Source organism: Orycteropus afer, unplaced genomic scaffold, assembly GCF_000298275.1.
Source record: "Orycteropus afer afer isolate SDZICR_OR568_19922 unplaced genomic scaffold, OryAfe1.0 scaffold00060, whole genome shotgun sequence".
In the NCBI taxonomy this organism is placed as follows: domain Eukaryota; kingdom Metazoa; phylum Chordata; class Mammalia; order Tubulidentata; family Orycteropodidae; genus Orycteropus; species Orycteropus afer.
Window position 1 is genome coordinate 8,272,947 of NW_006921647.1, and position 22,380 is coordinate 8,295,326.

The window sequence follows — 22,380 nt, forward strand, 5'->3', positions numbered from 1 at the left end:
GACATGAGACAAAGTATATGTGAACTGCTGTATGAAAAGTGAATTTACTCTGTAAATCTTCACCCAAATCCTAATAAAAAAAAAAGAAAAAAGATGACTGGTCATCAAACCTGACAGAATTTTGTTTAATAAAAGATAATAATTCAATTCCTTACTTACTGGAGTTAGATATTAGTCTGTTATACAAAGCAAGCATCAGTGTTTTTTCAGTACAGGTAAAAGTTGTTGAGTTCACTTTTGAACAGTGTATATTACAGGGAAGCAGTACAGCCTTCAATAGTGTTTCCTGTCTCTCTTTTCAGTGTTTCATCCCCTGACCTATGAAGGAGGTGTAAACTTGAACAGGTACTTGTATGCCTATAAGGAGTTTCTACTTGAGTTACAAAAATAACTCTATCTAAATAATTACTGCAGTTATTTGAGAGTAGTAAGGTGGGAAAATTTTACAGTGAATTATATCTTGCTTTCATCATTATGTAAGTTACTGAGCCTCCGAAACTTCTCTCAGGATTTGTGATGTGGTTTAGACAGTCATGGCATGTAGTTGCTGTTTTTATTTGAGGTTCATCTCTCCTGTTGAATGTGTTGTTTGCAAAGCATGTGTCCCAGGCCCTTGTGTCCCCTTTGTGCTCACCACATTGTGTTCTGTCCTGAAGCATTGAGGATCCTGATGAGAAGGTAGCCATGCTGACCCAAATCTTGGAATTCGGGCAAACACCAAAGCAGCTGTTTGTGACTCCACATCCTCGAAGGATCACCCCAAAGTTTAAAAGTTTTTCCCAAACTTCCAGTCAGAACGCATCCATGGCAGATTCCCCAGGCAAGTGTTGTAAAGAGGCAGATGTGAGTACCTTCTGTTTTCTTTTCTGTATTGATGATAATTCTGAAGATCTGGAAGATGGAACAAACCACGAGCTAGCAGTCTGCTTAGGGATTATTGTGTTTATCATCTTACTGTAGTGGTCATGAAAACAATTACTTTTTTTTTTTTAACTATTAATTTTTTAAATTTTTATTGTGATTTGTGTGGAAGTTTACAGAGCAAATTCATTTTCCATACAGCAGTTCATACACATTTTGTCTCATGACATTGATTGCAGCTCCCCATAGTGTAACAGCTCTCTTCCCACTTCCTCCCCATAGTTATCGCTTCCCTGTGTCCTTCCCTTCCTTGCACTCCCACACTCTGAGCTATCTCCCTGTGGAAGCACTGCCCTTCTGTTCTCCCGTGATCGATTGCTCCACGGAATGTATTTACCTGATGTAAATGTTCAGCCTGTATGCCTGTCTGTTATTGGCTAGAAGCCACAGGAGTGATTTCAATTCCAGACCTGAAGGGTAGCTAGGAGCCATAGTCTCAGGGTTCTCACCAGGTTCTATCAAACCAGCAAACCTGGTCTTTTTTTTTTTTATGATTTTGAATTGTGTTCCACATTGTTCTCCCACTTTATCCAGGATCTCCTGCACTAATCCCCTTCTGAGTAGTTGACAGTGGTAGCCAGGCACCACCTAGTTCTTCTGGTCTCATGATTATATAGGCTGAGGATCACATGGTCTACCAGTCCCTTGGACTAATTGTTTCCATGTATCTTTGGTTTTCTTCATTTTTCTTTGCTCTGGATGAGGAGAGACCAATCATTGCATCTAGATGACAGGTTGCAAGCTTGTAAAACCCCAGTCACTACTCACCAAAGTAGGACGTAGAACGATGTTTTTGTGTAGTATGTTGTGCTAGTTTAGCTCAATGTCTCCTGTGACCATGGCCCTGAGCCCACAGGTCCAACTATTCACACCCTCTGGGTAGCTGACTATGGACAAGAAGTCACCAGAACCTTGTCCGTTGTCAGCTCTACTGTACACCTTGGACGTTCTTAAAGTACATATAGATATGTTTGTAGAAACATCATCTGCCAACCCTGTAAACTATTAATTTTAAGGAAGTCAAATTGCTTTTATTTTCTGGTAATTTAATATGAATGAAATTTGGCTGTATTTTCTTGATACATTTCCCTTCTTTTCTATGGTTTCCTCACTGGTGTTTGATCTTGGTGAGGCCCCCTTTCATGTTGGTAAGTTGCACAGGGCTGCTTACGGCCACAGCCCTCCCTGTACTACCCCAGGGAACCTCTCAGGAATGACTACTGCGCCTGAGTCTCTTCTTACTCACATGCAGATCTTCAGTTCTAGGTGTTCTCTTTTCTTTATATGATCCCATTTTCTTTATTTAATCATTTGAAAAATATTTATAGAGCATCTGCTCTGTGCCAGGTTCTTGAACAAACTTGATCCTGTTCTCACACCTGGTATTTGGAAAGGAAGGAACACTTACCTTCATCCAGTTGTCCATGTTTCACAGTCCAAAAAAGATAGGCTTGAGCCTCAGGCTCCCAGAATATGTTTGACACTGTACAGAACCTTCGGAGCAAAATGATTTTGTTTCTTCTTATCTCCATTTCTGCCTGCTGGTTGTCTGACACACAACTGAGCACTCCCTCCCAAGCCTACAGGAATAGCAGACTGGAATCTTGTGAGTCAGGAGTGGCTCAAAGACCATTAGGGGATGGTACCCCAAGAGGTTAAGTGATACAGACTGTAGGGTGGGTATTCTTGTGATACCATTGAAACCTGTGCTGTACCTGGTTGCCATCCCGCAAGTACTATCATGTGAGTGCTTTCATGGCATTTGCTCCAGCCCTTCATGGAAGCAGAAAATGAAAGCTAGCCCTGGAGCAGGAACTCGGAGAGAAAAGTCCAGGAGGCACTTGAAGTAAGAATGATACCCTTCTAGAGGGACTGGTCCCTTCTGACAACATGGCTAAAATAGGTGAGATGAAGTCTGTTCATTCTTGCTTCTAAGAAGCATTCCTGCTGCACTTCAGGACAGATCTGTTTGTTATTCTGGCAATCTGTGGTATTTTCAGTATTCTACGCTAACACCACAATTCAAAGGCATCAACTCATATTCTCTCTTCCTTATTCATTATCCACCTTTCACATGCATATGAGACTATTCAAAATACTTTGGCTTGAGTTGTTGTTGTTGTTGTTATGTGCTATCGAGTCGGCCCCGACTCATAGTGACCCCTCCTTGGGTTTTCGAGGCAGTATCACTACGGAAGTAGGATTGCCCAACCTTCCTTCCGAGGAGTGGCTGGTGGATTTGAACCGCCAGCCGTCTGGTTAGCAGGCAAGTGACTTAGCCACTATGCTACCAGAGCTTGAGTTAGGCACACCTTAGTTAGGCATGCCTTAGTTTTCAAAGTCACATCTTCCCTCCTTAACATTTTAAAGAGGTCTTTTGCAGCAGATTTGCCCAGTATAGTAGGATGTCTCATTTCTTGACTACTGCTTCCTGTGGGTGGTGACTGTGAATCAAGTAAAATGAAATTCCTGACAGCTTCAGCTTTTCTGCATTTATCATGCTGTTGCTTATTGGTCCAGTTGTAAGGATTTTTTTTTTTTTTTTTATGATGAAGTATAATCTGTACAAAAGACTGTCTTTGAACTTCATACTGACAAAGAAATGGTTACTCAGTCTCACATTGCCTTAAGTTCTTAAGTTAGGGGCCAAGTGAAAACTTTGCAAAATTAAAATATAAAAGGACAGTAGTATTCGAAGATATTTTCTTATCTTTCTCTACATTTCTTTTTATTTAGTCTGTATATACACCTTAATGTTTATTTCCCTGACTCACCTAAGCTCTCTAACAAGTACATTTCAAAGCAATGATATTTTGGTGGGCTTTTTGTTCTCTTAAGGAGCTCTGGTGGCGTAGTGGGTAAGGCATTTAGTTGATAACCAGAAGGTCGGCAGTTCAAAACCACCAGCTGCTCTCTGGGAGGAAGATGAGGCAGTCTACTTCTGTAAAGATTTACAGCCTTGAAAACCCAATGGAGGTCACTATGAGTCAGAAGTAATTTGATGGCAGTAGGTTTTGGGGGTTTTTTGTTTGTTCTCTTGGGTTTTGATTTTAATAGAAAACATTTTGTATCTGATTCTTGTTGTCTGTTAATAAGTTAGTTGACTCACTTAGCAATGATTTAATATAGTGTCTCCAGGTGAAGAGTCCTTTGAAGACCTGACTGAGGAAAGCAAAACCCTTGCCTGGACGAACATCACGAAGCTGCAGTTACACGAGCACTATAAGATCCACAAAGAGTAAGAGCATCACTGGGACTGTTCTTGAAGCTGGTGGTGGTGGTGTTATGTGCCATTGAGTCGGACCCAACTCATAGCAACCCCTCCTTGGGTTTCTGAGGCAGTATCACTACAGAAGTAGATTGCCCAACCTTCTTTCTGAGGAGTGGCTGGTGGGTTTGAACTGCCAGCCTTCTGGTTACTAGTCAAGTGCCTTAAGCACTATGCTACCAGAATGGGGATTTTAGCATGAAGTAAAGCGTTTTGAAGCTGAATCAAAGGCAAAGCTTTCTTAATGTTGTCATGATTGTTATTATCACCCTAAAATGCCTGTGGTGATCTGCTACTTAATGGGGATGTGGCAAGTAGAAGTTTGGCACAGGTAGTTTGTTTTGACCCATTGTGCTATCAATTCTGAATCCTGCCCTTCCTAGCATGAAGTAGAGTCTGCAGAGTCAGATGGTTTTATGCTTCCCACGGACCCTTGAGGTCTTTGATGGTTAAGCCACAGGTCAAACATGCTACATCTTTCTGAAGGGTTGAATTTATTCACATTTTAAGGGGAAAGTACATCATTAAAAAAAAAAAAATATTGTGTGTATGTGTATAAATATATAAATATATACATATATAGATATAGATATATATACACATATATATATATACATATATACATATATATACATATATACATATATATACATATATACATATATATATATATACACACACACATATATATAGATATGTATATGTATAAATGGAGTGGATTGCAAAGTTCACATTTCATGTTAAAGCTTTGAAGAAATTGGCTTGCTATTGGTTACAGAGAGGATATGTATATTCCCTGTCGCCTGTCACTAAGGATATATGCATTCTTTTGTAGAAAGTCTCCTGGGGTACCCAAGCCATCCTGTCATAAATGAGAAAACCCAGGTGCAGAGCTTTAACCAGCTCCATGGTTGACATGTTCATATGTACACCATTGACCATGGTGGACATGCAGGTCTCTTTTAGATCAGTGGTTCCAAATAAGAGTACAGCCTTCTGAAAAGAAATAGCTAGTTCCTCCGTATTTATTATAACAATGGATTTTCTCTTCTCAACTCCTGTAAATGGCAAGTAAAAAGGGAATTTCCAATCTAAGGCAGTGAAGAAATGATTGAACCTTTAAGAGAACCCAGACACTGTGTTATCATCATCACTGAACAGATACTAGATGTCTAAGTTATTTTGTGCTGCTATAACAAAAATACACGAATGGGTGGCTTTAACAAACAAATTTGTTTTCTTATAATTTAGGAAGCCAAATTCAGGGAACTGGGTCTAGGTAAAGGCTTTCTTTGTCTGTGCTGGGGAAGGTTTCTTATCTCTTTTCAGCATTGCTTCCTCAGTTCCTTGGCCATTTTTGTGTGTGGTGGTGCTAACAGGGTAGGGAGATGGCATCTTCTGACCTCTAACTATACAAGAGGAAGACAAAATCACCATCAGCAGCCCAAGGCCTGTTGTAATGAGGCGAGGCAGGCCACCACCCTCCAACCCTCTTGCTAACCTTGTCACCAACTGTCCCTTCCATGGCACCCACCATCTCTCTGCTGGGTTTGAAAATTTGCTGCAGTGGCCACACACAACTCACAGATTATGATGATTATTAGGGATGCAGCAGGCTACAATTCAAGTTCAGGAACGTGCTCCGTCTCTCTCTCAGCCGGCCATCTCTCTCAGCAGCGTGTCTCTCTTACATCTCTCTCTCTCTCTCAGCAAGTACATCTCTCTTAGCAGCGAGTCTCTCCCAGCCAGCAGTCAGAGAGACTCCTTTCTGCCTGTTGTTGTTATGTGCCGTCGAGTCAAATGTGACTCATAGTGACCCCTCCTTAAGTTTCCGAGGCGGAATCACTTTGGAAGTAGATTGCCCAACCTTCCTTCTGAGGAGTGGCTGGTGTCAGGGCTCATTTTAAGCTTGGTAGAGTGGCAAAACCCCACATCAGAATTCTACACACCTGAGAGAGTGAACTTCCCAGATTACTTTGTACTGCCCCAGGTAGATAACTTTTTAACCATCTGCTCTTCAGTTGCTCATGGGCAAAGTGAGAGTTACAAAGACTATGGCTACAAAAGCCATACCATGTAATTTACTACACCGCAGGTGGTATCTGTTTCCCCTACATTTGTGCTGCTTTTCTTCTTTGCCTAATCAGCTTTTATATCTGAAAAGTGATTGGGTAAGTCACACTCTGTCCTGAAATGGCCTTATTAACACAACAAAGAAAACTATTCTCAAATGAGATTATATCTACAGATAAGGGTTTAGTATTCCAAAACATACTTTAGGGGAATATAATTCAGTCCATAACACTAATTAACTTAGATTCAGTAATAAAGCAGTGAAGTTATTCTAAAGAAGAGTTTGGTCATGGTCAAATAAGGTGGAATTGAAAGAGAATCACTATTTTCCAGTTTTCCAAAATAGGTTAAACATTGAATATAGAAGCTGGGTAAGCTAAGAGTGGGAATGTCTTTTAGCCATAAAATTTTACCGAAACAAAGTAAGAAGTTCCCAAGAGAGGATTTGGTAATGACAGGGGTATGCTGGGACAAACCCAATGGACAAGCTGTGAAGGAAAAATGAAATTTGGTAACATTATATCAGTGACTAATCAGAGCTTATATCATAGTACGTGATTGATAGTAATTCATAAAACTCTCTTTTTAACAGGGCAGTGACTGGAATAGCAGTCTCTTGCAATGGCTCTTCAGTCTTTACCACATCCCAAGGTACGCTGTCCTTTCTAAAAAGTAATTTACCCAGAATCACAAAGTAGTCAGTTTTCCTAACTCCTGGTTAATTAAGGAGTCAATTTGCATGAGATGCCACCACATAAAATAAATTTAGAGGGATTAATGTATGGAATCTTACATAAAAGTTTCATTGTAGTTTGCCAAAAGCAAACATGAAAACTTTAACCTTAGTAACTTAGTAACCCTGAGGGTTACTAAGCATTGCATTGCTCTTTTGTGGATCTGCAAAGTAAAGGGGATTTTTTTTTTTTTTTTTTTAAAGCAAAACTTTTGTTTCTTGTTTCTTCTCACTGTAAAGTGATAAAGTTTCCTAAAACATTAGCTGTGGAGCAGAAAGAGCCTATTATTTCCCACTCCTTGTGTAAAAGGGCCCCATCAGCTGACTGTGGTTAGTCAGCAGTGATTCCTGTGTCTGGCAGGGGCCCAGTGCCTTTTTGCAAGTGCAAATGCAGATTTGCTGTTAAGTTTTCCAGTTTTGTCACTCAGTGTATATTTCTTCAGATATGTGTACTGTAGGATTTAGCTCAAAATGTAAGCTGTACATAGTTAATGTGTCTATACGTTTTAAAAATTGTTAAAAATCTCTGAAGTGCCTGGTTGGTGTCACTTGTAACCATATTTTAAACCAAACAGAATTTGACTGTCTTGATCTTAAAAAAAGACGGGGCAAAAAGCATCACTTGCCATACATACCATCATTTTCCCTGGTCATCTACACAATATGCAGTTGTTAAAGCATGGATTGCCCTTGTTATGCTGAAAGCAGTGTGGTAGATGCTTGAGTGTATGAACATGAAAAGGATAATATCTTAGCTATTCTACTCGGGTTAAAAGACAACTTGTTTTGGTAAAGTTAATAACTGCTTGTTTTTTAATGAGGCTACTTGTTCTTTAGTCTTTATCATAGGGAATTCTATTTTTTCTTTCAACAAGGTAAGAAATGGTGCTATCCAGTTAATCACTCTCACGGAAATCAGTTACTACTCTAAGATTCTGTTATCATGGTTTATTACCTATAATATTTCAACCTTTTTCTTCCAAATACTACCTCAGATTTCATAAAAATTTTCCACAGAACATAGAAAATGATTCTTTAATAAGCCAAAAAGAACTTAACATGCAGTATGTACACTAATGAGCCAATCAGGGTTACCGAGATAATGCTTCTGAAAGAAGTAAGCAGTCCATTGCCTTGTCAGGATTTCTACTTCTCAGTTTGCCAGTATTATAACATGGGACCAATGTTTCATCTTAAGCAAAGCTTGTGTTCTGAGCTGGATTTGTCTGACACGGTTTGTTAAATCCTTCAGTTTGTTGTACTTGTATAACCTTGTAAATGATGAGTTTTATGAGCGTCAGGGCTTCAAAACCCTAAGGCTTACTAAGCATTACATTGCTTTTTTGTGGATCTGCCAAATAAAGGGGAGAAATTTTTTTTTTTTTTAAAGACCAAACTTTTGTTTCTTGTTTCTTCTCACTTTAAAATTTTAATAATTTATATTATTGATTAAATGTGTTCTGTCACTTCACAGTTACATTTCTTCCTCAAATATTCAGTATATGTGTAGATGTGTAGTACTTATGCAGACCTACCACCTATTAGATTAGGTCTTATGGTAGTGGTCTTGGACATTATTACCTGACCCAAGCCATAATGTTTTCAGTCACTTCCTACGCATGTGAAAGCTGGACAGTGAAAAAGGAAGACAGAAAATAAATTGATGCATTTGAATTGTAGTGTCAACAAAGAATGTTGTATATACTGTGAACTGCCAGAAGAATGAACAAATCAGTATTAGAAGAAATATAAGCAGAATTCTCCTTAGAAGCAAGGATGGTGGTACTTGGGCTTGCTTACTTTGGGAAGACCAACTACTAGAAAAGGACATCATGATTGGTAAAGTAGAGGGTCAGCAGAAACAAGAAAACAAAAACTAAACCCTTTGCCATCACATCAGTTCTGACTCATGAAGATCCTAAAGGACAGGTTAGAACTCCCCTATAGGGTTTCCAATGTTGTAATCTTTGTGGAAGCAGATTGTCACATCTTTCTTGTGTGGACTGCCTAGTGAGTTTGAACTACCATTTTAGTTACCAGCCAAGCTTTAACCATTGCAGCACCAGGGCTCCTTTTGAGCAAGACCTTCAGTAAGATGGATTGACATAGTAGCCTCAACAGTAGACTCAGATATACCAATGATCATCAGTAGGGCACTGGACAGTGTTTTGTTCTGTTACACATAAGGTCACCATGAATCGGAGCCAACTTGACAGCAGTAACAACAGGGAGGGAAGACTTGGTCTTGAGAAAAGTATCTTGCTAGACACACTTGTGTCTGTCTCATAGCCTTCTGTACCATGATCAGGATGCACCAAATTAATACGCTTAACAAGATTTTGTGCCAAACACTCAGAAGTGAGTGATGAAAGGGCATTCTTAAGAATCAATATGAAGGTTGGGAAGAATATCAGTGTTAATACTCCTTAGTGAAAAGTGTAGGCAATAATGTGTTTGTTTTCCTTTTGTTTTCAAGGTAATGCCAGAGAATCTCTTTACTTCAGCTCATGTTTATAAATTCTAAAAACTTCTATTGTTGGTTTTGCTAAAATTAGGTTGAAATACTAAGTTGAACTGTACAAAAGAAACAAAAGCTCATTTTCTTACACTTTATCTTGTTTAAAAAGTTTATAGTAATAAATAGGAAATGTGTTGTTACTTCCTTCAGATATGAGGCATTTTGTTTTTAACAGGTTATTTGGGTATACTTAAGGCTTCTGATAGGCAAAGAAATGAAAAGTTTTGATTTTTTAATTAGTATTATTCTTTAGAAAGTTAGTGCTTCTTTTCTGTAAATACTAATTCCATAGAATGGTATTATACCATAGTTATGTTGTTTATTAAAAAGAAAATTTTACTTGCCAAGATCTTTTTTTTTAAAAAAAAAGTTATTATAGTTGATATTTGAAATTGTTTTCTTTCTTTAGCTTTTAGCTTATATGAATTATCAGGCTTAACTCTGAATTCAGTCATGCTTAATTGTCAGCATTATACCCTGTCTACATTGGGTTGGTGTTGGGTAAGGCCTGAGGTCATCTACCCAGCTTATTCTCAAGTTCTCCCAGAATTATACTGTCTATTGGCCCCAGAAACAAGGAGAGCTGTCTGTTATATGTCATATCTGATGGTTAGGAAATCTTACATGTTTGCTTTCTCATTTTTAAATTAGATTCCACTTTGAAGATGTTTTCTAAAGAATCCAAAATGCTACAGCGAAGTATATCATTTTCAAATATGGTGAGTTCATTTTAATCTTATCAATGTGATTATGATAGAAATTCATGTAGTAGTTTGTTTTATACCTACACATACATATATTTCATTTCTCCCAAAACAGTTAATTTATTTCTGTGTAATATATACAAACTACCTTACTTAGTGACTATGCAAAGGCATTTGATTGTGTGGATCATGACAAATTATGGATAACATTGAGAAGAATGGGAATCCCCAAGCACTTGATTGTACTTATGAGGAATCTGTTCCTTGACCAGGAGGCGGTTGTTTGAACAGAACAAGGGGACACTACATGGTTTAAAATCAAGAAGGGAGTGCGTCAGGGTTGTATTCTGTCTCCACACTTATTCAATCTATATGCTGAGCAAATAATCCGAGAAGCTGGACTATATGAAGAAAAACGTGGTATCAGGATTGGAGGAAGAATCATTAACAACCTGAGATATGCAGATGTATACAACTTTGCTTGCTGAAAGTGAGGATGACTTAAGGCACCTACTGATGAAGGTTGAAGAATACAGTCTGCAGTATGGATTACATCTCAACATAAAGAAAACAAAAATCCTCACAACTCGACCAATGAGCAGCATCACAATAAATGGAGAGAAGATTGAGGTTGTCAAAGCATTCACGTTGCTTGTTTCTACAATCGATGCCAACAGAAGCAGCAGTCAGGACATTAGATGACGTGTAGCATTGGGAAAGTCAACTACGAAGGAACTGTTTCAAGTGCTGAGGAGCAAGGATATCTCATTGAGGACTAAGGTGCGCCTGACACAAGCCATGATATTTCCAATTGCCTGGTATGCATGTGAGAGCTGGACAATGAATAAGGAAGGCCGAAGAAGAGTTGATGCTTTTGAGTTGTGATGGTGGCAGAGAATGCTGAAAGTACCATGGACTGCTAAAAGAACTAAGAGATCTGTCCTGGAGGAAGTGCAGCCAGAATGCTCCTTGGAAGCAAGAATGGCCAGATTTCGTCTCACCTGTTTTGGTCATGTTGTCAGAAGGGACCATTCCCTGGAGAAGGATGTCATGCTTGGTAGGGTGGAGGGTCGACAAAAGAGGGAGAGGCCTTCAAGGAGATGGATTGATACGGTGGCTGCGATGATGGGCTCAAGTATAGCAGGGATTGTGGGGCTGGCGCGGGATCAGGCAGTGTTTCGTTCTGCTGTGCATGGGGTCGCTATGAGTCGGAAACAACTCGACGGCACTTAACAACAACAACAACCACCTTACTTAGATTACTTCTAAATTCAATTTAAATTTTTTTCAACTTCCCTGTTTTTCATACTATTGTGATTCCATTTTTAGCCTAAACAGTTTTAAGAGCTGCCCAGTAAAATTCTCCTTAATAAATCCTTTTTGTTGAACTGTCAGATTAAATGACTATGTATTACTAAGTAATGCATACGTTTTTTAATTGGTCCCAGTGGTGCAGTGGTTAAGCTTTCAGCTGATAACCAAAAGGTTGGCAGTTCAGATCCAACAGCAGCTCTGCAGCAGAAAAGACCAGCGTGATCTGTTCTCATAAAGATTCCAAACCAACCAAACCCACTGCCATCAAGTTGATTCCAACTCATAGCGACCCCCATTGGGTTTCCGAGGTGGTAAATCTTTACAGAAGTAGATTGACCAGTCTTAGGAAACCCTATAGGGCAGCTCTTCGCTGTCCTATAGGGTCGGTATACCTAGTATAAGAAAACTAATTCTCCTAGAAAAAAAACGAAAAAACATTTTATTGTTAATGTAGATCATCCAAAAGATTTTGAAATTACCTAAAGAATTTTGAAAGTTTTCCTTACCCATATACATTTGTAATCTAGAGAGGATACTTTCCATTCCTCTGAATCACCCCCAGCTCCTGCCTGCATGATTTACTCCACAGTGTTAATAGGAACTCATTAGTAATAAACTTGACATACTTAGACATTCTTTCCAATCTTTGAGAGGAAACTCAGCATCTGGAATTAGCCAGATGCAAAAACCTGGTTAAATATAAGGAAGGCCCACATAAAGAGAATTTGAGCATTAATTTTTGGGGAAATTTATGAGATAGTTTTACTGTGTTTAAGGATTTACTTATTATAAATTATTAATGTCGAATCATTTGTGTTTCAGGCTTTATCATCTTGTTTACTTTTACCAGGAGATGCCACTGTCATAAGTTCTTCATGGGATAATAACGTGTATGTATCCGTGACATGCTCCTTTGTCATTCCACATGAAATAGAACTACATTTTTGGACATTGGGCATTAAAGGACAGAATCTGCCATTGGCTGGATGCTGGGTGGTTTTCTAGAGGAAACAAATATAATTTATGAGAGGATAATAGTGTTGGATTAGAATTTGATTATTTGAATCTAATAATTTCTTCACTTAGACTCTATTTATTCCTAAGTTTTAAATTGAAGTGAAAATACAGATGAGCCAGAATCTGAGAAGTTCTAATTTTAAATTCACATTTGAATATTTTGGCTTAACCACATGAGAACAAGTAATTTGTGATTCTAGTGGGTCTTAATAACTGCAGAATTAAACAATGTCATGGTTCTTGATTGTGTCTTAAAATTAAGCTTGACTCCTGTTTTAATAGTTCTCATTGTCTTTTATCTTAGCTATTTTTATTCCATAGCATTTGGGAGACGCCAGGACACGTTAATGGGACATGATGATGCTGTTAGTAAGATCTGTTGGCATGATAACAGGCTATATTCTGCATCGTGGGACTCTACAGTGAAGGTATGTAACTAATTTTTAACTTAAAATGTTTAGATAACACAAATAGTATAAATCATTCACATACCTGTTGTCAATGTGTTCAGTCATTTCACTATTTATCACAGAGTGTGTGATGTATAAAGATACTGAATGTTATTGCCTGTGGTTTTTTTAATTTATGTACCTCTTAGCTGTGATGGTACAGTACCTAAGGCATTTGATTGCTAACCAGGAGGTTGGCAGTTCAAACCCATCAGCTGCTCTGCAGAAGGAAGATGAGGCAATCTACTTCTGTAAAGATTTACTAGCTTGGAAACCCAGTGGGGCTTGCTAAGAGTCGGAATCAACTTGATGGCAGTGGGTTTGTTTTTTGTTTTGATACAATAAGAAGTTATAATTTTTGTACTGTGTGTTCAGGTTGCTGTTGAATCATCTAATATTCATATGATAGCAGAATTATAAACAAATCAGTAGAAAGCCCTCTTTATCTCATTATTAGGACTAGTAGTTGGTCACTTAATCAGAAAATTACACATAAAAGTGAGGAATTGTTGGGACTTCCAGTAAGATGGTGGGAGCTCTGGTAGCATAGTGCCTAAGGCATTTGACTGCTAACCAGAAGGCTGGAGGTTCAAACCCACCAGCCACCCCTTGGAAGGAAGGTTGGACAATCTACTTCCATAGTGATACTGCCTCGGAAACCCAAGGAGGGGTCACTATGAGTTGGATCCGACTCAATAGCAGTGGGTTTGGTTTTGTTTTTTTTTGGTTTAGGACTAGTAATTGGTCACTTAATCAGAAAATTACACATAAAAGTGAGGAATTGTTGGGACTTCCGGTAAGATGGAGGAATAGACAGACAAGCTGCACAAACCCTCTTCAACAAAGAAAAGAGAAACCAATTGACAGAGATACAGAACGTAATCCTAGAGCCCAGATCTCTGAAAGGAAGTATATAGAAGTGGATTAGGCACCAACTAGTGGAACTAGTTGAATGAAAACATGACCTAAGAATAGGCTCTGCTTGTCAAGGATGGCAGGGACATCAGGAAGCTGACAACAGGAAAGGAGACAGGTGGTGAGTGTGTAAGTGCAGCTAACTAGCAAATAGAGGAGCACAGTACCCTGCTTACATAGATAATATTGAAACAAAGCAGAGCGAACAAAAATCTTGGGCAAATTACTGTAGCATACAATCACCAATTAAATATAAACGCAAAAATGTCATAATGTCTTGAAGACAGCAGAGCATCACAGTCCGCACAAAGAAGCAAGATAAAGCAGGAGAAACGAGACAGGATACAAACCCAGAACACATCCCTGAAGAAGCAGCAGCATTGGAACTCCCTGATAAGGAATTCAAAAGTGAAGAAGTATTAAAAATTGAGATACACTTATCTCATGTATTTTAACTTAAAACATACATGCATATTCATTCACCATTCTTTTGATGTAGGACTGTGCTCAACCTTTTTTTTGGAACTTTGCATGACTTCCTTACATAAGCCACACCATTCATATTCATCATTTTTGGTTTCCAACCTGCATTTATGCAAAAGAAAGCAGTAATCTTAAATCCTTAGAATTATTTAGCAGGAGTATCTAGAGTTTTTCCCTCCATCCCCCAATTCTTTTAAGAGGATTTTTCTCTCTACCTAATTTTATTTTTTTTTAGGGTGACTTGCCTTTTTGAGTTTTCTTTAAACATCAATAGACATTACAACACTTTGGCACTCATTATTTCCTTAGTTGACATAATATTTAAATTACATAATCATAATAGCATAGGCAGGTTTGGGTACAAGCCGTCAACTCTAGGTAAGCACATGGCTGATGGGAATAAAAACCTGAGCGTTGTGGAGAAGGTGCAGGGGGTGTTACTCTGTTTAATTTGCTGGGCAAATATGTTAAATGGACATTGACCAAGAGAGTTTTTTATAAACATGGTAGAAATATTTCTATGGTAAATGTTTGAAAATACACTCTGCAATATATCCCATCCTAGGTGTGGTCTGGCATTCCCGCAGAGATGCCAGGCACCAAAAGACACCACTTTGACTTGCTTGCTGAGCTGGAGCATGATGTTAGTGTAAGTATGGGCAGCCACCACCACATGGAAACCAAGCTCGGAAACGGGTTGGGTAGATGGTTGTTTCTTAGTTTTGCTTATGTGTATATGTTGTCTTCTTTTCCTTTGTTTTGATTATTGGAAGAGATCATATACAAATCTCAGTTCTTTCCTTTGGGTTAACTCCTTAGATTTCTAAGTCTGTTTCTTTTTTCTTCAGTTGGCTTCTGTGTACATTTCCCTGATAATTAGTTACCATCTGTTCTAGTTACCTAGTGCTGCTCTGACAAAAATATACCACAAATGGGATGGCCTTAACAAATGAGTTTATTCTCTTACAGTTTGGAGGCTTTAAGTCCGATTTCATAATGCCAGGCTCTAGGGGTTGGGTAAAAGCCCTTCAACCTTGGGCTTCAGCTCTGCCTCCTGCTTCCGGCCCATTAAAGCTGGAGGCTTTTCTTTACTCGGACAGCTACTGGCTGCTGAGACTGACAAGCCCAAAGTTGACAAGTAAAAAGGCACAGACCTGATGTTACCAAACCACATGGCAGGCCATTAATTCAAGTCCATTGAAAGTCCCAAGATTGGCATAGCATGGCAGGCTGTTGAACAACAACATGGCTGCACACAGGGTTCAAGTGTGCAATGAACTAGAAACCGTTCCAAAGTCTTCTCCTTATATACAGGAAGCAGACCACATCCCTGAAGTAGCTACTCAGCTGCTCACAGTAGATTCCACCATGAGGATGACTACCAGTTTCATTATGGGGAATACTACATCCAGCTGTCCAGCCACTCAGCCAGGCCCAGCCAAGTTGACATACAAACTTAACTACCACACCATCCAACTAGATTTTCAAAATATGAATTTCTAAGTATAACATTGAGTATTTGGGTACCCTCACACTATGTGGGGTACCAGGATGTGATTTGTCACCTTTCATGTTCTCTGACATGGAAGGTAAAAAAAAAAAAAAAAAAAAAAGTCACTGCTATCGATTTGATTCCGACTGATAGCAACCCCTCCTTGGGTTTCCGAGGCAGTATCTCTACAGAAGTAGATTGCCTAATCTTTCCAAGCAAGGAGTGGCTGGTGAGTTTGAACCACCAGCCTTCTGGTTAGCAGTCAGATGCCTTAGACACTACACCACCAGAGTTCCCACAAGGGACCATCTTTCTATAATGAAGCCTATCTATAGATGGGGACACCAGCCCTCCCTGCTGGGGTATTCCCAGAAGTGCAGCCTGTAGGCAAATCTGAGACGATTTCTTAGTTCTTCTCACTCACTCTGATTTCACTGGGTTACACTGCTATATCTTAGGTTGTGTTTTTACAGAATGCCTTTATACTAAGATCCAGAAATGATGCCTAATTTGCATGGCCTACAAATTAACTGAGTTTGAGAAATACTTAGTTTGTAATGTAAAATGTATGGAAATAAAACCTTAAGATTATTTTTCTCCCCACGTTTCACATAATCATCAACTATTTATTCATGATGAATAATGATTGTTGTGCTTCAAGTACTTTGACACCTAACTGTAGTCGTGGAGTTCATTTTCTGAGATTGTCACTTTTAAGCTATCTTAAGATAACATTTCACCACCCTGGCAATACTTCATTTTCATTTCTTCTTGCATTTGATAGCATATGAAGAACTTAAATTTTCCTTTTTAAATAAGTAATCATTTACCAGGATAATATTGAAATACATTTGCATTAGCTGTGCCAGTGCAATGTACCATAGAGTTTAATGTATACCATTATTTGAATCATGTATTTGAGTCAGTCCCATAGCTAATGACCCTGATTCTGAATGGAACACTTACCAGTGTGTTTTCTTCCTTAGGTAGACACAATCAGTTTAAATGATACAAGCACATTGCTGGTGTCAGGTACTAAAGAAGGCACAGTGAGTATCTGGGACCTCACTACTGCCACCATGTTGCACCAGATACCATGCCATTCAGGGACTGTGTGTGATACTGCTTTTAGTCCAGGTATGTATTAGCCTTTTTAATACAGGTGATATCAAGTGAACTTGAAATGTTATTTTGAAATACACAATACAAATTTAAAAAGGAAACTACTGTTTGCTGATGAAAGATGTTTTGCCTATAGCTGAAGGTGCTTCATGTCAGAATACATTATATTGTGGCATTTGTACCTAGTAGAAAAGCAATGGTGGATATTGTTCCTAACACTTCAACTCACTGTTGTTGTTGTTGTTATGTGCCATCGAGTCAGACCTGACTCATAGTGACCCCTCCTTGGGTTGCCGAGGCTATATCACTATGGAAGTAGATTGCCCAACCTTCCTTCCAAGGAGTGGTTGGTGCGTTTGAACCACCAGCCTTCTGGTTAGCAGTCAAGTGCCTTAGGCACTATGCTATCAAAGCTCCCACCTCAACTCACTAGAGAGATTAATTTGTAAGATGTAACTGAATGTATACCAAAGTGCCATCCTAGTGTCTTAGAAACAGAAAAGCATATCATGTCATTGGTTAAGTACAAGGAACTCAAGGACAATGAAAATGGAGATGAAGTCATTAAATTTAGAAATAAAATCTCAGAATAATACCTTATAATAATAATAAACACCTTTCTAAATATCTAACCCTTTATCATGTTTTCCTGGTGTTAGACAGCCGCCATGTCCTCAGCACAGGAGAAGATGGCTGTCTTAATGTCATAGATGTGCAAACTGGAATGCTCATCTCCTCTCTAACTTCAGAAGAGCCACAAAGGTATATTTCCTTGAGGTTCAGTGGTGAAGATGTTTACAGACATGCTCTGTGCATGTTTAACTTGGGCTTACTTTGGCCAGTGTAGTAACGTACTTCCTTCTTCATGCTGAAGGTTATTTCTAAATTGTTCTTGTAGGTGCTTTCTTTGGGATGGAAATTCAGTTTTATCTGGAAGTCAGTCTGGTGAATTGCTTGTTTGGGACCTCCTTGGAGCAAAAATTAGTGAGAGAATTCAGGGCCACACGGGTAAGTCATTTGTCTCAACTTTCCTTTTCCCTAATCTTCTTAGGCCTACATGCTCTCCATGCTGTAAGCTTTGGGGCGGGCCAGATGATCTGCATCATGGGTCAAACGGGGCTTAGATTCATATTTTATGTTGACAGATTTTTGAGTCTAAAAGGGAAGTCTTTACATGAACTTCCATATGGAGAATTAAAAACCATAGTAAAAGTTGTAATAGTCTTTGTTTATTTTTTTCCTTTAAAAAAAAAAAGGAAAATATATAGACATAGGAAAACAGATACTGAATTACAGTGTTCCCCCGACTGCCTCCTACCTCCCAGTTCTCCATCCAAGAGGACTTTTACCAGTTTGTACATCCTACGTGTGTGTCCTCTTAGAATATATAAAGTATATTACTCATTCTTCTGCCCTTCCTTTTCACACTTGGTAGTAGCTCTTCCACCACTTGACCATCAGTTTGTCATATTGTGGTGGCTTGTGTGTTGCTGTGAGGCTGGAGGCTCTGTCACCGGTATTTCAAATACCAGCAGGGTCACCCATGGTGGACAGGTTTCATCACAGCTTCCAGACTAAGACAGACTTGGAAGAAGGTAGGGGCTATCCACTTCTCAAAGAATTAGCCAGTGAAAACCTTAAGAATAGCAGTGAAACACTGTCTGGTGTATTACTGGAAAACTTTATGAATAGCCGTGAAACATTGTCCAATACAGTGCTCTGAGGTGAGTCCCTCAGATTGGAAAGTAGTCAAAATATGACTGGGGAAGATCTGCCTCCTTAGGGTAGAGCTGACCTTAAAGATGTAGATGGAGTAAAGCTTTTAGGATCTCCATTTGCAGATGTGGCATGACTTAAAATGGGAAGAAACAGCTACAAGCATCCATTAATAATCGGAACATGGAATGTATAAAGTATGAATCTAGGAAAATTGGAAGTTGTCAAAAATGAAATGGAATGCATAACAATTGATATCCTAGGCATTAGTAAGCTGAAATGGATTGGTCTTGGCCATTTTGAATCAGATAACCATATGATCTACTGTGCCAAGAATGACAAATTGAAGAGGAATGGCATGGCATTCATCATCACAAAGACTGTTTCAAGATCTATCCTGCACTACAGTACTGTCAGTGATAGGTTAATCTCTGTACACCTACAAGGAAGACCATTTAATACTACTACTATTCAAATTTACGCACCAACCACCATAGACAAAGATGAGGAAATTGAAGATTTTTACCAACTTTTGCAGTCTGAAATTGACCAAACATGCGATCAAGATGTGTTGATTGTCACTGGTGATTGGAATGCAAAGGTTGGAAATGAATTACCGGTAGTTGGAAAATATGGCCTTGGTGATAGAAGATCACATGATAGAATTTTGCAAGACCAATGACTTATTCATTGCAAATACCTTTGTTCAATAACACAAACAACGGCTATACACGTGGACTTCCCCAGATGGAGTACACAGACAATGAAGAAGCTCAGTATCTTCAGCCAAAACAAGGCTAGGAGCTGACTGTGGAACAGACCATCAGTTGCTTATATGCAAATTCAAGTTGAAGGGGAAGACAAAACTAGTCCACAAGAGCCAAAATATGACCTTGATTATATCCCTCCTGAATTTAGAAACCATCTAAAGAATACATTTAATGCATTGAACACCAATGACTAAAATCCAGAGGAATTGTGGGATGACATCAAGAACATAATCCATGAAGAAAGCAAAAGGTCATTAAAAAGACAGGAAAGGAAGAAAAGACCAAAATGGATGTCAGAAGAGAATCTGAAACTTGCCCTTGAATGGAGAGTAGCTAATGCAAATGGAAGAAATGACAAGATAAAAGAGCTGAACAGAAGAGAAGATTCCAAACAACAGCTTGAGAAAACAAAGTTAATTATTATAATGAAATGTGCAAAGACCTGGAATTAGAAAACCAAAAGGGAGGAAGGAACACACTTGGCATTTCTCAGGCTGAAAGAACTAAGGAAAAAATTTAAGCCTCAAGTTGCAATATTGAAAGATTCTACAGGCAAAATATTGAAGGATGCAGGAAACATCAAAAGAAGATGGAAGAGTCACTGTACCAAAAAGAATTGGTCAGTGTTAATCCATTTCAGGAGGTGGCATATATGATCAAGAACCAATGGTACTGAAGGAAGAAGTTGAAGCTACACTGAAGGAATTGGCAAAGAACGTGGCTCCAAGAACTGACAGAATACCCACTGAGATGTTTCAGCAAATGGAGGCACTCACTAGTCTATGCCAAGAAATTTGGAAGACAGCTACCTGGCCAACTGATTGGAAAAGATCCATATCTGTACTTATTCCAAAGAAAGGTGATCCCACAGAATGTGGAAACCATCAAACAATATCATTAATATCACACACAAGTAAAATCTTGCTGAAGATAATTCAAAAACAGTTGTAGCAGCGTATTGACAGAGAACTTCCAGAACTGCAGGCTGGATTTAGAAGAGGACATGGAATGAAGGATATCATCTCTGATATCAGATGGATCTTGGCTGAAAGCAAAGAATACCGGAAAGATGTTTGTGTTTTATTGATTTTGCAAAAGCATTCAATTGTGTGGATCATAACAAATTATGGATAACATTGAGAAGAACAGGCATCCCAGAACACTTGATTGTGCTCATCAGGAACCTGTACATAGACCTGGATGCTGTCATTCGAACACAAGGGGATACTGCATGGTTTTAAATTAGGGAGTGTGCCAGGGTTGTATTCTTTCACCATACTTATTCAACTTCTGTGCCGAGCAAATAATCCAAGAAGCTGGGCTGTGTGAAGAACGTGGCATCAGGATTGGAGGAAGGCTCATTAACAACCTGTGGTATGCCGACGACAAAACTTTGCTTGCTGAAAGTGAGGATGACTTGAAGCACTTACTGAAGATCAAAGGGTACAGTCTGCAGTATGAATTACATCTCAATATAAAGAAAACAAAAATTCTCACAACTGGACCTGTAAGTAGCATCATGATAAATGGAGAAAAGATTGAAGTTGTCAAAGAGTTCACATTGCTTAGTTGTACAGTCGACACCGAAGCAGCAGTCAAGACATCAGATGACGTATTGTACTGGGCAAATCTGCTGCAAAAAACCTCTTTCAAGTGCTGAAGAGCAAAGATGTCTCCTTGAAGACTTAAGGTGCACCTAATCCAAGCCATGGTATTTTCAGTCACCTCATATACATGTGAGAGCTGCACAAGTGAACAAGGAAGACCAAAGAAGAGTTGATGCTTTTGAGTTGTGGTGTTGGTGAAGAATACTAAAACTACCATGACTGCCAAAAGGATGAACAAATCTGTCCTGGACGAAGTGCAGCTAGAATTCTCCTTGGAAGTGAGAATGGCCAGACTTCATCTCACCTACATTGGCCATGTTGTCAGAAGGGACCATTCCCTAGAGAAAAGGGTATCATTCTTGGTAAACTGAAGGATCAGTGAAGAAGGGGAAGGCCCCCAATGAGATGGATTGACACAGTGGTTGCAGCGATGGGCTCAAGTACAGCAAATATTGTAAGGTTGGCACAGGACCAGGTAGTGTTTCATTCCATTGTACATACCATCACTATGAGTTGGAGCCGACTTGACGGCATCTAACAACAGTATCTCTTGGACAGTGCTATATGATGTTTGCTGACATTTACATGTTTTCCTTCCTGATCATTTGTAACATCTAGTTTTAATTCTTCAAGTATCTGCTGTTGTCTGTGGACTTCCCACAGCACCTTCATTCTCTTCCTTTAACACTTTGCTTTGGATGGTTATATTATTTCTTTATACCTTAATAATTATATATCTTTGCTGTATTTTTCCTCAATAACATTTGACCCCTTCCAGTGGAAAAGGAGGTCAATCAGCATACTGATCAGTTCTCCCTTGTGTTCCTGAATTTTGCCTGACAGTATTGCAATATTGTCAAGGAAAATATTTGCATTTTATTCTGTACCCATATTTCCCAGTGATTTAAGCTTTAGTTTAAATGGTTTTTTATTCCTCACAAGTTCTTTGTACCAAGCAGTTACTAATTTATTTTGTGGTACTGATGGTTTCTTTGTTCCATGTATTTTTCGGTGCCGAGTTCATTTTGTTTACGGATTTTCTTCATTTTCTCTGTTCCTGTTGTTTTAGTGTTTACTGAATCATTATGATGTTCTATTTTTTTTGGTGAGAAGGTTTATTAATTTTCTTTGAGGTTATCCTATAATTTATTATTATCTTCCCAAGTTTAAAACAGTCCATTCTATCTTTTTTTTTTTTCTTTTTTAATTAGGATTTGGGTGAAGATTTACAGAGTAAATTCACTTTTCATACAGCAGTTCACATATACTTTGTCTCAT

The 22,380-nt window shown here is 38.8% G+C and overlaps 1 protein-coding gene across 1 annotated transcript in view; it reads left to right on the forward strand.

Moving 5' to 3' along the window:
* Positions 1 to 22,380, forward strand: part of NSMAF (neutral sphingomyelinase activation associated factor) — an 88,874-nt gene that overhangs the window by 57,482 nt on the left and 9,012 nt on the right. The window contains exons 20-30 of the mRNA XM_042780761.1: positions 303 to 345; positions 657 to 820; positions 4,051 to 4,159; positions 6,855 to 6,913; positions 10,165 to 10,232; positions 12,354 to 12,421; positions 12,853 to 12,976; positions 14,961 to 15,044; positions 16,874 to 17,024; positions 17,669 to 17,771; positions 17,908 to 18,017. Coding sequence (XP_042636695.1) covers positions 303 to 345; positions 657 to 820; positions 4,051 to 4,159; positions 6,855 to 6,913; positions 10,165 to 10,232; positions 12,354 to 12,421; positions 12,853 to 12,976; positions 14,961 to 15,044; positions 16,874 to 17,024; positions 17,669 to 17,771; positions 17,908 to 18,017 — 1,083 coding nt within the window. The remainder of the gene's footprint in view (positions 1 to 302; positions 346 to 656; positions 821 to 4,050; positions 4,160 to 6,854; positions 6,914 to 10,164; positions 10,233 to 12,353; positions 12,422 to 12,852; positions 12,977 to 14,960; positions 15,045 to 16,873; positions 17,025 to 17,668; positions 17,772 to 17,907; positions 18,018 to 22,380) is intronic.